At 38.8% G+C, this 17,962-nt stretch overlaps 1 protein-coding gene across 4 annotated transcripts in view; it reads left to right on the top strand.

Moving 5' to 3' along the window:
- Positions 1–13,085, top strand: part of LOC128026218 (SERTA domain-containing protein 2) — a 37,920-nt gene extending 24,835 nt beyond the window's left edge. For 3 of the 4 annotated variants that reach the window (XM_052613082.1, XM_052613079.1, XM_052613080.1), the window contains one exon: positions 8,901–13,085. In XM_052613082.1, coding sequence (XP_052469042.1) covers positions 8,905–9,999 — 1,095 coding nt within the window. In that variant the 5' untranslated portion in view covers positions 8,901–8,904 and the 3' untranslated portion in view covers positions 10,000–13,085. Of the gene's footprint in view, positions 1–8,897 lie in introns of all 4 variants that reach the window. The other variant, XM_052613081.1, reaches the window with a different exon arrangement.
- The last annotated feature ends 4,877 nt before the right edge of the window (positions 13,086–17,962 follow it).

Here is a 17,962-nt window from a genome sequence, read left to right as displayed (position 1 = left end):
AGCCCTGACATATTTCCAGACTCTGCTCTGACAACTCAGTCAGAGCTCTCCTTCCGAAAGGCCTCTCTTTTATTTTTTTCCACTAATTCCACATTATCTGGTGCTGTGTTTCAGACTCTCAGCTACCGACTGGAGTCGCAACCAGGGACTAAGTTATGCTTTTGAAGGTGTCCTTCAGAGGTGGTCTTCTGCAAGCCATTTTGTCAAACTCGATAAAGCCCATCTTGTGCCATAAACATTTTTTTGATGCTGTGTTTTTTCCTCTCCTTGGAGAGTTTTCACTCAGGGTCATTGCTCAGCACTGGTGGATTAGGGAGCAAAGAGACAGGTTGTCTGTTTATTAATGTCTCTTTGCATTAGGGAACACTGATTGCTGCCCCAGCACTTCTTACTAGAGGTCTTCACAGTGCACCCGAGACCCGTCGACCCCTATATTTTAAATGATCAGCCGGGTCTGGGTTGGGTCCGAATCTATTACTTCGGGTCCTGGGTCTGTTCAACATTGTGTGTAATACCCGTGCGATTGGAGTCATCAGACTCGGAGAATACCCGGCCGTGATCGGACACTGCTTGTGTTTTTTGTAACTTGCAACTTGTAAAATTAGGAAAAGAAAAGTGTGAGCAAAAAAAAAAGTGATCTCTCTCTCTCTTTCTCTCTCTCTCTCTCTCTCTCTCTCTCTCTCTCTCTCTCTCTCTCTCTCTCTCTCTCTCTGCTGTTAGAAGCAGAGCGTGCAGACTCAGAGTTAATGCAAGTGCACGCATGGTAATAATGGATACATTGGAATAACAAGTGGAATAACATGGATAACTTTCTTGTCAGAGGATTGTGATGCATCATAGGCAGTCAGGTACGAGGAAGAGAGACTCCTGCTCCTTAAATTAGATAAGACAAAAAGTAAAAAAATAAATAACAGGTTTATTGATTTGTAATAGCAATTTATGGTGGAATATAACATATTCCACATAAGGTGGAATATGTGACAATCGGGTCCAGTCGGGTCTGTGTCTTCCCGGCGGTTTCGGGTCCAGCTTTCTAATAATAGAAGGGTCCAGGTAGGGTTCGGGTAGGCATTTCTCTGATCTATACGGATCCGGGTCAGTTCGGTGTAGTACATTATGGGTCTCTTTTGGGTTTGGGCACAAATTTTTGGACCCATGAAGACCTACACGGTTAATGTGTTCCGGCAATTGTTCCCGGGTCACTAGATTTTGCACTTTCACACTCCCAGTGATGACCCGGAATATGTGCGTGCTTTCACACACAACTCATAAAGGTCCAGTAAAGACACATGACATCAGGGTGTAACGTGTAATGTACGAGTCGAAAACACTAGACACGTTAACTTTCACTGAATCTAGCGAACGATCTCAGCTTCAGCGCGGAAAGAAAGGAACTAACTGATCTTTGCGTTATTACAGTTTGCACATATTTTTTCATCGCAAACGTTGATCTGCCTTCAAAACACCCGGTAAAAGAGTTGCGCGATCAAAAGAGTCATCACTACGACAAGGCATTAGTTCTGGCTTTTGTTCACACAGCGCTCATTCCGGGACTGAAACCGGCAATGTTACTAGGTCCCCAACCCGGGTTCAAGAGGTTTCATTTCAGTCCTTGGTAGTGCAACTGAAGCAAACAGTCAACTATGGGTGGCAAGCAAGCAGCAATCTCCCGCTCTCTCTAGCGAAGCCCACAAGAGAAGTGACTTAAACTGTAATTCGTCAACTTTTTATACAATCTATGGTGGCACAGCACTGTCTCTGGGATAAAGTTTTGGACAGGCACAAGTCAGGAGACAGATACATAAAAAAAGTAAAATACTTTATCAAAGCCTAGAATCACAGTGAAGTCTATTATTAAGAAAAGTATTGCTAGTTATGGGAAATTGAAGCTTTCTGAACTGTTTGAGGCTTTCATGAAATTATGCAGAGAAACAGTTAATTAACCGAAGCTTTTAACACAGTGTGCATTAGCAACATCTGGTGGTCAGACTTGGTTTCTCAACCAAATCTAACAAACCATTGCGGTGCAGAGGATGCAAGCATTGGCACAGTGTGTGATACAATAGAGCTTTGAAAAGTCTGGGAAGTTGTGGCCTAATGGTTAGAGAGTTTGATTCCCAACCCTAAGGTTGTGGGTTTGAGTCTTGGGCAGGTTATACCATGACTGAGGTGTCCATGAGCAAGGCACCGAACACCCAACTGGTCCCTGGGTGCCGCAGCATTAATGGCTGCCCACTGCTCCGGGTGTATGTTCACACGGCGTGTGTGTGTGCACTTATGGGTTAAATGCAGAGCATGAATTCTGAGAATTCTTCATACTTAACTGTATGTCATGTCAATCACTTCACTTAAACTGTGTTGTAGCCTCGGTATCAATCGTCCCATCAATAGCTATTTGGTAGTTCTAGTTGGATCAGGATGTCACTCCAAAGTGGTTAAAAGAGCCCGAAGGAAACTGGTCAGAGAGGCTACCAAGAAGTCTAGAGCAACTCTGAAGCAGTTGCAGGATTTTATGACAAAAAGTGTTCATTGTGTGCATGTGAAAAGAAAATCACAAATTCTCCGCAAATGTAGCTTGTATGAGAGGGTTGCAAGAAAAAAGCCACTCCTCAAGAAAGGCCACATGCAGTCATGACTGAGCTTTGCCAAAATGCACCTAGAAGATTCTGAGGCAGATAAGACTAAAACTTAATTGTTTGGCCTCAAGACCAAACAAGATATCTGGTGGAAATCCAATGCAGCTCAACAGCTAAATAACAGGATTTCTTCAGTAAAGCATGGCGGTGGTGATTATGGTGATTCCTGTTATGGGGGTGTTTCTCTGCAGCCGGGACTGGAGTACTTGTCAGGATAGAAGGAAAAATGAATGAGGCAAAATACTATCAAAATCTTGATAAAAATCTGCTGCCCTCTGTTAGGAAGTTGAAATGACTTGAAGACTGCAGTCCCCAAACACTCACCCTCAAATTTAATTGAACTTGAGCAGTCCTGCAAAGAAGAGTGGGCAAATATCACAAAGTCTAGATGTGAAAAGTTAGCAGAGGCATATCCAAACAGACTAAAGACTTTACAAACAAAATACAGACACAATTTGATACTTTTTCCTACTCAGTGATTCAGATTTTTTTTTTTTTTGACATGTTGGTGTTATATCTTTCACTTGGATGTCATAAGTTGCACTGAGTAAATACAGCTGGGTAAAACAAAAATTGTGTCCATCTTCATTTTCAGGATGCAAAGCAACAAAATGTGATTATTTTAAAGGAGGGTGGGGTTCATTCTTTTCTGTACCCACTGTATACTCATGCTTACACTTTTCCAGGAGTGACCTGCCTAGAAACTCCCTGGCCAGTGCACTTCAGTTCTAAGGAGCAGAATGATACACACTTTGACCTTTCGCACTTAAGATGAAAGTAAAATGATGGAGCGAAGCAGAAGCAGTCAGAGGCACAATCAGAAAGAATGCGTAGGGTGGGGCGGCAGTGGCATTTGAGTGCTGCAGACAGTTGTATCCACTCCTCAGCTTGAGTCACAAGGATGCGTTCAGCTGCTGTGGCATTCCTCTGTGTGGATTGCTGTGGGAAACTTTATTTTCTAGACACTTTCTTGAAAGCTTCAGACAATGGCATACAGTTCTAGGCCACTCTTGGTGAGTGACAGACTAAATAGTTTGTGGTACTCCATGATTTTTGCATGTTTTTTTTACAGTCACATTTGTGTCTGCCACTTTGAACCACTCATAGATCTGAACACAATTTGCAGTGACTTTTTAGATGCTTAGTGTAAGATGCTATCTTTATTATTTGAGTCATTCTTTGACTCATTTTCTGTTACTCATCCTTCAGATAACCTCTCGAAAACAGCCTGAAATTGCATCCTCAACTGTATTTTGAGCAAATTTTGGCAAAACTAGTACTCCTAAAGTCCTCCTAACATTTTTATTGATTTTACAATTTTAATATCTTTACTGTCTTTTGTGTTCATGTCTATGCCACTGTTTTATTTATTGATTTATTTGGTTATTTTTCCATTTCAAACTAATTTTAATGTTCAGGGCGGCAGTGGCTCAGTGGTTCATGTATGTTGTCTACAAACCAGAAGGTTGATGGTTCAATCCCCGGTTAACTGACCAAGTGTCGAGGTGTCCTTGAGCTGGATGGCGCCTTGAATGGCTGACACCACAGTCGGTGTATGAATGAATGGGTGAATGTGAGACAACTTGTAAAGCGCTTTGGATGGGAATGGGGTCTGTTGAAAGTGCTATATAAATGCAGTCCATTTACCATCATCTCATGTCTTATATTTTTAAACATATCTCTTGATATTTTTTAATGGTGGGGTAAGTGATTTCTGGTAGCCAATGTTGACATTTGAAAAAAAAAATTTTTATTTGAAAGTATACTTTTTCCATAAACATACAGTAGCTCATACTGAACTATACCAAAACCGCTACTCTAAAACCGAACCGTGAAAAAATGTAACTGTTCCACCCCTAACGGCGATGAATGTCATTGGAGATGTTTAATCCACAAGCATTCTCTGCATTATTCCTGCTTGCTGGCGTTCACATCAATCCACAAGCCGGTCTTTTATGTTAGGCTATTTCATACAAATCAATATAAAAGCAATTATGCTATGTCTAACGTTATTTTACATTACTGACCATGGCAAATAAATTGGTATCCACGGTATCCACTCATGTTTAACTTTTTAGTCTGCTTGTTATGGTCAAAAAACAAACAAAAAAGGCATGTTTCGTCACTTTGTTGTTCTTACGAATAAAACACTGACACAATGATGAACAAGTACATTAACAGTCACAATTTTATTTATAAGTAAATGTTATTCCTTGATTTATCTTTGTAAAGAAATCTCATGCTCTCTGCTGTCTTTACCGATGACATCTTTACCTGTGTCAGCCACCGTAGCTTCTCTAAAGGGAGGGATGAGCGGGGAACTGAACCATTGGTTGCAATTCGCAACCTCATCCGCTAGATGCTGCTACAATTTACACACTGCACCTTTAATAAAGTCACATTATTATGTGCAAAAACCTAAATGAGACGGCCCATGATCACTAGATTTTATACCGGTGTTACTATAACGATTTTGTAAGTTGTGAACATCAACCAAATATTGATAATGTGGAAGTTACTGCCTTTTGCCTTGGTGTGAATTCTCACATTTTGCAGACAATGCAAAGGCAGAGTATATTAATTTCAAAATAGGGGTAAAAAAAATCAAGTTTGAGCTCACAGTTTTTTAATGTATATAATTTTCATTACTAAAACATCAAACTGTTAAATTTCCAGTGTGCTACCTACAATAAATTTGGCTGGACAAGTAAAAAGTTTAAAGTCATTTTTCTCAGTTTCACACTCTAGCGAGTTAAGGTCTTTTCCCTTTGTAGGCCAGAGTTTTCTAAAGCGTTTCTGAAAAATCGCTTGCCCCACCTTTAACTCAATTATTCACTCTGTCCCGGAGGATTGTAATCACAGGCAGTCAGGTACAAGAAAGAGAGACTACAGCTCCTTAAATTAGATAAGACAAAAAGTAAAACAGTATATGATTGTAAATCTTGTTTATTTGTTCACAAACTCTCCATCGTATGAATTATTTGTGTGCTCTGCATGTAAATGCCATGCTTTGGAATGCACATCCATCTCTAGCAGACGTAACCTGTTTTTCTGTCCAGCTAGTCGTTTATTGTTTTAGATTCAGCTCAGTGCAAGAAGAGAAACATTTCTTTCTTTAACTTTCTTCAGCCCCTCTTCTCCCCCAAACTCTCTCTCTCTCTCTCTCTCGTTCTCTTTGTCAACTCTTTGGGTGGATTCCCAGCTGACTGTGTTTGTCATGGTAACAGGCAGCAAGGCAACAGGCCCAGCCACTTGCACTTCCTGAGTGAGAAGGGCTGCCTGACAGATCTGCGTCTGCGCAGAGTGTGTGTATGTATGCTGGCAAGGATAGGGTGTGTGAGGCTGTCAGCCTGCATTAGGTTCAAGCACACTGCAATGCTGCCTACCGCTACCAGGCTTCATTTTATGTTAATGAGGGGAGGCCTCAGGAACGGTTTCCGTCTCTTTCTGTCTCACTCAACTCACTCACTCCTTGCTGCCTGTCTCTGCTTTGCTTGTGAGCTATAGAGAAGACTGATCTGTTGGTTTAAATGACTTGTACATGTTTTACTTCATAAATAACCATCATTCTGACCTTAAAGTCGGTGTGAAAACAATTTTTTTTCATTTAATACATATTCATGGTCTTTTTGTGAGTGATTCATTGGCACTCTTTGTTCTAAAGGAAAAAAAATATTGGTCTTCATAATCTTTCATGAAAATTTAATAACTTCTGAGACCGCTTTCTTTTTCGCTGACATCACCAAGTCAGATGAACCATAGTCTGGTAAACACCATAATTATTGGTTGTACTGTCTTAAAGGGACAGTTGGTATTTTTTTCCTCATTAAAAAGTTTTACATGCAGTTGCAAATGTAGTTTTTTTTATGTTTAAAATCATGTACACACATATAGTTGAAGAGTTCTATTCTATGAATCATCTTGTCACATGATCCTATTCTGAAGGAATAGCTTTTTCATCACAGGAATAAATTACATTTTAAAATCTGTTCAAATACAAAACTGTAAGGAGCATAAGAGACTTCTTTCAAAAACATAAACAATTATCTTACCAACCCCAAACTTTTGAATGTTAGCGAATATTGCAGTGAAGGATTAAAAAAAGAGTTGGTGAATACTGTTTTATACGTACTAGAGTTTTAAAGAATGAATAAAATGTAAGAATCTAGCTCAACTGGAAGTGTATGGTGCAATAACTTTCAAGGTTATGGCTTCAGTTCTCAGGAAACACACATCCCATACTGATCAAATGTGCGGCATAATTTAAATACAGTTAAAGTCACTTTAGATAAAAGCCAAATGCGTAAAATAAATTTAAATGACTACTTCATAACATAACAGAAACCTTTCATCAAAGGAACTTTTTCTTAGCTCCCACAAACATCGAGTCATGCTAAGTTGAAAGCACAGTGAAACAGTCCAGTGTACAACTTTGTTTTTCAGACCAGCTGTCAATAGTGTCTGCACAACCTCAATGCTTAGACCCTTCTTTTTCCTCTCTCCTTGCAGAGCAATGGTGAATTAGTGTACTGTAATATTACAGTGGCTCATGGGATCTGTTTTAAATCTCAAAGCAGGAAACTAGTGCTACAGTAGATGAGGACACAGCTGCCTAACATGCAAAGCTCAGCATAGGACGCACACTCCTCGCTCCTCCTCTCTGTCCCCCTTTTCTACCAAACACTCAGCTGGATCTTGTCTTCCTGCAGCCAGCATGTGTTTAAGCAGGGAGTGATCAGGGCTTTGCGCTCGTGTGACACATTCTTACCGTGAGTACTTACTGAAAGTCTGACACACATTTGCCTTCCACCTCGCTGCAGCAAGGCTAAGGAAGGAGTAGTCAGAGCTGTATTCCTGTAAATGCTCCTGCAGTAGCTGCTCATGCAGTTTACAGTTATTTCCAGCAGCACGTCTTTCCCCATAAATCAAGGGTGAATTCCTGTGCTTCGATACTGTTGTCGCTAATGTCCTGTTCAAGATGCGGTGATTGCTTCCATATTACATAGTGTGTTCCCATATTGTTACCTTATCTGTTTGGCACATTTGTAACGTGAGGCATTTTGGTCTCTTTGCAATAAATGCACAGAGACTGTACTGACTCTCACCTCAGCGGCGGCTCCGAATGCTAATATGACAACAGCTTGCAGGCCAGTGTCATAGCAACCAAGCTTCAAGCCACAAATCTGTGTATCAAAACAATTTCTTGTATTTTTAAGTCTATTTGGTCAGCTGGGTCATACCAGCTGTTTTGTTTGTATATGTTATTCATCTTTTGGTTATATAGTTTCAAGCATGTTTTTATGAAAATGGCCATTTATAAAACACTTTTACAAGATTTTTTTAATCATCAAAATGTTGATCCAAGATTTAGTGATGGTCCGGTCCTATTTCCCCTGGCACTTTCTGTACTTTCCTGTCACCTTCTTCATTATGATTTCAAATAAAGTCAGAAAAGCCAAAAAAAAAAACTGTTCTAATGTCCAATTTCTGTGAACTAGTGGCAGCCAGCAGAATAACAAAAATAATGAAACGGTTTCCACTAACACTCCCCCTAACTGCCATTAGTCAGGTAAACCACTGGCCCCGCCCCCGAACTCACCTCATTGGTTGAGTCAGTGCTGTTATGTTGGACCAGTCCGAATTCTCAAACAAACAGAGTAACGTTTCAATAATGTCACAGTTTTATACTTTTCAGCAGAATCAGATAAAATGCTTTCATCAAATTCTCCTTGGAAACTTGTACCTATGTGTCAGGCATTTATTACATAACATGAAATAAACCTAAAACAAAACAAAATAATTATATTGTGAACGATAAACCCATCTGAATTTGAAATTATGAAAAATATAAATATTACTTACATTATTTTGTCCAATCTCACAGTTCAGCAACTCGTGTAGAATTCCTAGTTTCCCGATTGTAAATGTGATTAACTTCATTCATGTGTTCAGAACTCATAATTATGGTACTTAGAACTTCACTTGAAGGGCAAATAACCTAAAACTGGCTAACTTGTTGTCTCTGCATGTTCAACTCCCATGGAGAAAGTATTTTACCATAGAAAGAATTACACACTTAGACCTTAATAATCTCAGTTTCTAGAAATGTGTATATTTGACATTTTGACCATTAGTTATTATAGTTATTTTATTTTTATATGGAACAAGTGTTGAGTCATAAGAGAGATAAACAGCAATGTGTAATAAGGTTACGAATGGCTGTGTTGCTAACACACTCTCTGTCTCTCTTTACTTTCCAAGCAGATATATGTTGGGTAAAGGCGCAAAGCGGAAACTAGATGAGGATGAAGAGGGCCTGGAAGGCAAAGCGCTGGCGGCAGGGGCCGGGGCCGGAGCGATGGCCGAAGGGCTCTCGAAGGTCTCCTACACCCTACAGAGGCAGACCATCTTCAACATGTCTCTGGTGAAGCTGTATAACCACCGGGCCCTCACCGAGCCCAGCTTGGAAAAGCGTGTACTCATCAACAACATGTTGAGGCGCATCCAGGATGAACTGAAACAGGAGGGCAACCTGCGGCCGCTCTTCTTCCCCCCTTCCCCTCCACCCGACGACCCCGTGGATGAAGGTTTCCGCGAGGTGCAGCCTGCTTTCAGTGTGTTGTCCATGGTAGCTCCGCCGCTGTCTCAGTCGCCGGCACACTCCTCTCCGGTCCTTACATCGCCATCATCAGGGCTGTCAAACCCAGCGCCTGTGGAGGCCTGTCTCACCCCAGCTTCACTTTTAGAGGAGGACAGTGTCACGCTTTGCACATCACCCTCTCCACTCGCTCCTCCTCTTCCGCCAACTCTTCCCAGACTCCCTTCATCTGTGGCCAGAGACAGCTTCTCTTCTGCCCTGGATGAGATTGAGGAGCTCTGTCCTTCACCTTTACCTATAACTACATCAGCGCCTGATGCTACCTCCCCCTCATCCCTTACAGTGCCCCTCCAAATGCCGATGTGCCCCCCCAGCCTAAACTCAGGGGCCTTGGACTCCAAAGACTGCAGTAAGCCCTGCAGCCCAAAGCTTAATGGGCTGGTCCCTAACACACCAGATACTCTCCCTCCTAACAGCCTGGACATGAGCACCTCACCCTCTGCCTCGTCCTCAGGATTTTTGACAGATCTGGCCCTAGACGACATCCTGTTTGCAGACATTGACACTTCCATGTATGACTTTGACCCCTGCACCTCGTCCTCGGGTGTGGCCCCCACGAAACTGGCGCCCATGGTGACAGCGGACGAGCTCCTCAAGACTCTTTCACCCTACAGCGCTGCCGCTCCTGCTGTTGGCTCGAACCAGCCTTTCAAAATGGACCTCACCGAACTGGACCATATTATGGAGGTGCTTGTGGGATCATGACAAGGTTTGGAAGGGAACTGGGGAAAAAAATGCAAAACCAATTAAAGAGTTTTTACACATGAACTGAGAAAGAAACTGAAGAATTACATTGTGAGTGTTTGTGGGCTTTTTGTACAGTTTTGTGGTCGTTTTGTTTTTTGAAGACAAAGAAAATTGTCCATTTTAATGGTGATGTTGCCCAGTACTACTTCTCAACACTGTGCATGCACTATGCTTGCCTTTCCCAAAATAGAACATGAAGAAATCTTATGGAACACACTTTGGCTTCTGGCAGATCTGAGTGCCTTCATCATTTATGACCACTTGGTAAATTCCTGTTTGTTTGTCTCATTTTTCTCATCACCATTTCTAATGGAACAAGATGGATTATCAGAGGAGTAGCATCTCTCTTTCCCCTTCTCAGTATACAGGTGCAAGAACGTGCAACGGCAGCCTATTTTCAATTTTTTCTCTCATTTTCACAAAGCACAATTTTTTTAAGAGAGCAACTTGGTTATTTTATGTTAATGTTATTTTTTTTCTATTCAGAGCTGTTTTATTGCTTTTTAGTAATATTTAAAGTATTCTGTTAAAATGTGGTAATTTATTATTTTTTGTCTGCTTTCATTTTAACATGCATTAAAGGGATAGTCCACCATTTACTCACCATAATGTCCTTCCAGACCTGTATAAGTTTCTTTCTTCTGTAGAAAATAAGATATTTAAAAAAAAAAAAATTCCATAATGACAGTCAATGGGTTCAGTGTTGTTTTGCACCCTGTTTAACTGTCTTTAAAATAGCTTTTCATGTTTCACAGAAGAAGTAAAGTCATACAGGTTTGGAAAAACATGGTGAGTAAATGATGATAGGATATTAATTTCAGGTGAACTACCCCTTTAAGCTTCATTTAGTAAAAATTATACATTTATGAAATATACACATTTATGGAATATGCTTTACTGCATTGTCTTATACATGGATGTGTGTAGTGGTCAGATATTTACAGTCACCCAAACAGATTTCTTGTGAACTGCCATACTGGCTCAGATTCCATGTGTTTACATCTCAGCTGGCAATAAGTGAACATTTATTCTGATGCACATTGTTTTACAGATACATTTCTTTGATAAGGCAATGCTAAAACCCTTTATGCTTCAAATAACATATGCAATCAGTGCTTTTCTGATCAGTAATAAGCAAACTGTCCACTTTCCTCAGCCATTTTTATCTGTGTCAAGGCATTGTTGTATTTTTCCCCTTTTTAGCCTTTGCTTTGGTTTTATTTCATCACTCAGTGAGTGGCTGGTTCAGTTTTAATTCTGCACTAATGCACAACAAGATGATCTATGCATGTTTGATCATGCAAAATGGGGGAAAACTGTACCGGACAACAAAGTTTGTGGTTGCTATTCAGTTGATTCATTATCATCTGTTTGCCAAACATTTCTTTCATATACGTCTCTCACCAGTACAAAGGTACATTTCTGTTAACATACTAATGCATGCAGGATTATAGCTCATAATTGTACAGATGTCAGATAGTTTTTGTATGGTTTGTTCATCGTATTTCATCGAATTTATACCATTGTGTGTTTGAGTTTTATTAATGGGAATCTGTTCATGTTCCAGTCAGACTCTCTCTCTGTTGCCCTGCTGGGTTTTAGTGTCGTTTGGCCAGTAGAAATGGTCACATTACATTTAGGTGGAGTACATTTGGGGGAGTTTTGTTATGAACAGGTATGATGGGAGAGTATTCTGCATGTATATGCAATAGACAGCACAGTATAAACCACTGATGTTGATCAGATTAGGTTTGGAAGGATTATTTTATGTGCACCTCACATGAAAGAAAAGGGACCATTTATCATATCAGCTGTATTAGTTTGACATGCTTTCACACGGTAAACTAGCTTACAATAATAATGTTAGATATACATACCGACAAACACTGTGCATAATACGCCGTCCTGGTGAGAATCAATTTAAAAAGTAGAGTGCAGTGTCAGAGACAAAAGAAAATGTGTATTTTTAAATGAAATCTTATTTCCTATACAAGTGTGACCATTAATAATCTGGGATTTGAACTTCCTGTCGTGAAGACGTAAGATAGAGGTGACGATTTAGATTTGTTACTGCCCAGAGTTCAAAAGAGAGATTGCCTGAGAATTGAAAACATGAGTGAATGAGAGCCGAGTGGACAAATCTATGGAATCAAAACAATGATTAATATTTCTTATAGGATTTTGGATTTGGAGTGCTTGTTTTGTTTTAAGTTATTTATTTTTGTTTCCTGTGTAAATATATTTATTTTTGTTAAGATAACATCCAGATTGTAATTTGTACAGAATATGAGATAGGAATGTATTATGCTTATGGGAATGTATCACTGCTTATTAATTGGGGTGGAAGCCATTTTTTTCCCGTCTTGTTTAATAATGCATTATTTTGTGTCTGTTTATTTTATTGTATTATAATTTGGGGTGGTGTTTGTGCTAGTCGTCTAGGTCAACACTCCCTGCCCTTATTTAATTATAAGTATTTAATGTTTTATATATTTCAGATTGTGTGCTAGGAAAAGGTTTGTGAAGCAATACTTTATTCTCTACAAACTTCAGAATTTCAATCTTCCAAAGCCTATTTCTGGGAAAATCTTTTTGATAACCCTCAATGCCAAATGAAAAGAAGGGCAGCATGATTTCTGATGATATTGATTGTTGTTGTTTTTTAATGGTGTCTCACTGTCCCATGGTTCAGGCCATATATTCTGGGAAGGTTAAAGTGGTTTCAGGATAGTGACCACCGTGATTATTCATGTGTGTGTGTGTGTGTGTTTGTGTGTGTGTGTGAATGAAAAGGAGAGAGAAAACGTGGTGGAGGGTTTTCTGCTCATTAAGAAAGGCTTTATCTTCAGGCCTTGGAGCTGTGCCTTTTTCTATGCAATATTACGAACACGTTCATTTTGAGAAAAATAACCCATCAACTGATGATCACTGTATTTGCATCAAGGTGTGGACTGTAGAATATATCAAATATGGACATGTGTCCATGAATTTGAAACAGTCTTACTTTTCTAGTTTCATACCATACAATAAATGGATAAAAATTACATTCTGCATTTGTTTTCCTTATTTTCCATCACACTAAAGCATGCACTATTAAAATATAGTGAGTGCATACACTCTTTAAAATTATGGTTCTTTATTAGGATCTTTACAACCTTTTCATTGTAGAAAATGGTTCTTCGGGCTGCAAAAATGTCTTCACACTAAGAAAAAAATTGTCATTTTAAGAACTGTTCCATAAAGTTTGTTTAGAGAACCTAAAATGGCTCTTTTACCACAAATGAACAGGTAAGCTGTATAATTGAGCTGCCCTGCATAAAGCAGCGGACATTTCTCCGCATCAACAGTTGCCTCCATTTTGCATCTATGACTCATGAGCTGGTAGCAGGAGTCTATTTCCAGTATTGGGGCCGCACAGCTGTGTAGCAGGGACAGTTTTAGCATGTGGCAGTGTCTGTGTAAAGTGTAGGGGGATGGCCGGCTCAAAACATGGCCCAACTGATCTCAGGTCAACATGAATGTTTTTCCCCAGTGGATCATGTTGTTTTTTATGAGAGCGGTGAGTCAGTGTATGAGCTGTAGGATCACTCATGCTGACCATCTCACTTTTACTATGTTTTTCTTTCCTTTATCTAAAACAACTTTAGCTGTTTCTCAGTTCAGCTCTATGCGGACACAACCTTAATTCTGTACTGTTAAAAAGGGCTTGTGTTCATTTTCCGGCCCTTTATAGTCAAGCTTCTTAAGTTTCATGCTTCATGTGCAGTTAGCAGGTGAAATATTTGCCTTCTCATACTGTATTGTTTTCAGTAAGTGTTATGGGTCCTGTGTCATAAAGCTGATTAATATGCTTTGGTTAGCATCTGTCCTTTCCCTTCAACCTTCTTTGCAGGCCCACTTTTATCCACATGAAGAAATGGGTCAAACCAAAGAAAAGAAAGAATGTGTTTCCTAACTGCAGCTCACAGTAATGCATGACTGGAAGGTGCTGTAATGTTTGCAGTTTTGTTAACTACAGTCAAAATGACTGACAGGCAGGGTGCACCTCAAAATCTTCATATTCTAAAAATTATTATTATTATTATTATTTAAATTATATATACTGTATATATATATATATATATATATATATATATATATATATATATATTTGACATTTTATCCATTCTTATGTATTAATTAATTAATGTTAACATAGACCGGTATATTTCTTTTTTAACCTATTAACAGTCAATTCTTGTAACACTCACTTTTCAGGAACCTTGTCAAGTTTCACAATAACTCGAATGATTCTTATTTTCTTTTATATTTATTTTTAAGGAAGTGGGTGGTCTTCAAGCCTCTTCACTTGCTCCAATAGTCCCATGCCAAGAATAATCAATGGGCAAAAATAAAGAGTGATTTTTTATGACACCATTGACACTCCTGTCTGATGGACCAGTATCATGACAAGACAGGTCCTACCTCTCCATTAGCTATCAGTTATACAAAGTACACACAAACAACAGTAATTTAAAATACAAATCCGAGTCCAAAAAAGTTGGGACACTGTACAAATTGTGAATAAAATTAGAAGTTTCAAATTTCAATACAACAATGTTTTCTTTAAGTATTCCTGAGCCCATTGTGATTTCCATTACAGTAGCATTCCTGTATGTGATACAGTACCATCTAAGGGCCCGAAGATCACGGGCATCCAGTATGGTTCTCTGGCCTTGACCCTTACGCACAGAGATTGTTCCTGATTCTATGAATCTTTGGATGATATTATGCACTGTAGATGATGGTAACTTCAAACTCTTTGCAATTTTTTCTCTGAGAAACTCCTTTCTGATATTGCTCCACTATTCTTCGCCGCAGCATTGGGGGAATTGGTGATCCTCTGCCCATCTTGACTTCTGAGAGACACTGCCACTCTAATAGGCTCTTTTTATACCCAATCATGTTGCCAATTGATCTAATAAGTAGCAAATTGGACCTCCAGCTGTTTCTTATATGTACATTTAACTTTTCTGGCCTCTTATTGCTACCTGTCCCAACTTTTTTGGAATGTGTAGCTCTCATTAAATCTAAAATGAGCAAATATCTGGTATGACATTTCAAAATGACTCACTTTCAACATTTGATATGTTATCTATATTCTATTGTGAATAAAATATAAGTTTATTAGATTTATAAATTATTACATTCCTTTTTTACTCATAATTTGTACAGTGTCCCAACTTTTTTTGAATCGGGTTTGTATGTATTTAATTGCTTAATATACACTCTCAGAAAATAAAGGTACAAAGCTATCCCTGGAGTGGTACTCTAAGATACAAAAGTTAATCTTTGTATCTTATTTATCCCTAAATAGAGCATGCAGTATCACTGCTTTAAAATTAAATATCAGTATACTTTTGAAAAAGCAAATCTATAAAGCTGGTGGGGCAGCTGTGGCCTAATGGTTAGAGAGCCGGACTAGTTACCAGAAGGTTGCCGGTTTGAGTCTCGGTGCTAGCAGGAGTTGTTGGTGGGGGGAGTGTAAAAACAGTGCTCTCTTCCACCCTCAATACGCCTGGCTGAAGTGCCCTTGAGCAAGGCAATGAACCCCTAGTTGCTCCTTGGACACTGGATATATACCTGCCCACTGCTCTGGGTGTGTGTTCACTTCTCACTGCTGTGTGTGTGCACTTGGATGGGTTAAATGCAGAGCAACAATTCTGAGTATGGGCTACCATACTTGGCAAATGTCGCGACTTTCACTTTTTCACTTACACTAATCAGTATCTGTGTGCTATACTAGTATATAAGCTAAATGAAACGCACATCAATGGTCATTATAACATAGTTCAAGCAACATATCATAATGAGATTTTGTAGAATCGTAAGAAAGCAATAAAAAAGGGAATTCATCAAAGTTTTTTCGGCCAATAGGATCATTTGGGGTCCTACGGACCAGGTTTGCCAACACGCTTACAGGCTCTGTCCCAGCTCACATACCCATGTAAATCTCACGCCAAATTAGCCACCATGCTTGTGATATGAAACAGTCTCGGCTTTGAAATTTTGTATGTTTTAATACGAAATTTAAACAAAAGATACGATGTTTTTGTACACTTAATGTGGCATAAACCATAAAATGTAGCACTTCAGTTAAAGCCAGAGCCTTTGTAAAAAATTAAATTAAATGAGAGGTCGAAAGTAACCTGCCCTTGCAGCTGCATTTCTAATTTGATTCTGCTCAGTTCACAGGCCATGAAGTGGACAGTCTTCCTTGTTTCTGTGGAGGCACAGAGAGAAAGAGAGAGAAGAAAGAAGAATGAGAGAGACTGCAAGAGCCTTGCTTTCTCCTCCCCTTCTCCCTGTCAGGTTGGCTTTGTGCAAGTATCTGAATGATCTTGTTCTGCTGTGACCACGGAGGGAAAGAAGCCACACCTTCTCTCCGCCAACCACAAGCCCAGATCAGCAGGCACACAAGTAGTTGCACTTTTATATAACACACACGCACACGCACACACACGCACACACACACACACACCAGCCCATAGCTGCTCCCTCTGGCTGGAATTTGAATCGTGTGTTACAGCGGCATCTTCACCCATCCTCTGAAGAATAGATGGTAATGCTTTATTTACAGCGTCCATGTTACAGATATCACATTACTGCACTTGATTACATAGTTATGGTTAAATTCATCATTATTGTTCTATAAATGTACATACATTAATATATCTGCAGAATCTGGACAGTCTGGTATTCATTGGCTTAATTTTTGACTTTCAAGAAAAAATGTCAAATTATATTTCAGTTTTCAGGAGAGGAATTATTTAACCAATTTACACTAAATAATACACTGTTGTCTTTTTCAAAGATGTCGTCTTGTACCATTATAAAACTATTGTGAGAACTGAAAGTAAGGCTGAATGTAATGTTTAACAGTATAATAATAGTAAACATTTGAAATACATAGAGGATAAATATTTGACATATTTGAATACTGATACATTAAGCATACGTAGATTGAAAGTTGAGCAAATGACTCAACTTTGAAGTTGAGAAGTTAGAGAACTTTCCCAATTTGACATAATTTAAAATGCATTAGCTACAAAAGACATAGTTATACATCATCTACATTACACACCAAAATCAACAGTAATCACCATCTCTTTAAAGTCCCCATGCTTCCTCAAGCATAGCAAATTAATTTTTTGAAATGTAATGGGTTATGGGTATTCCCCCATTGTGGGATACTACAAGACAAGGACCATCCAATCATGCAATATCCACATTATTTGTTTGTTTGTTTCTTTATTCATAAAGTAGTTTATAGTTTTACAACATGCATTGATTTGATTTTAAAATTCTGAATTTTTATTTTATTAATTGTCAAAATACACACTGTGAACATTGAATTTACTGTTAAAAAGCTTGAGTTAAGTAAATTCAATTAAATGATTCATTATTATTTAGCAATAATAAATCATATTTTTTACTTGATCAATGTAAAACGTAATAAATTAATAAAAGCTATTTTAAATATTTTTTAAAGTTACCTGAAACACAAACAAGGACTGAATTAAAACAATGATGGATAATGTAAGATTTCAAGGCATCAGACATACAGACCCCACAGTTTAGAAGTTTCACTAGAATGAAAGTTTGCCATATAACAGTGAGCTTATGCCGGGTTACATTTGTATCAAAGGTCATGGAGAGTTAATTATTATGAAGGACACTGAGCCCTAAAGGATGGAGCCAAGACTGTCAGACTTGCATGGATTTTTAAACCTATTGCGTAACACAGGGTTTACTATCATACACTTCAAAAAAAAAAAAAAAAAAAAAATGATATGGTGTGTTGCTGTGAATGAGTTTGTAAAATTTTGGCAGACGTGTGATTGTAAATATAGTTCATGTGATCTTGTATTTGTGTGTGTGT

Source organism: Carassius gibelio, chromosome A13 (genome assembly GCF_023724105.1).
Source record: "Carassius gibelio isolate Cgi1373 ecotype wild population from Czech Republic chromosome A13, carGib1.2-hapl.c, whole genome shotgun sequence".
NCBI lineage: Eukaryota > Metazoa > Chordata > Actinopteri > Cypriniformes > Cyprinidae > Carassius > Carassius gibelio.
Note: the sequence above shows the minus strand (reverse complement) of the source record. Positions and strands in the feature narration are given on the sequence as shown.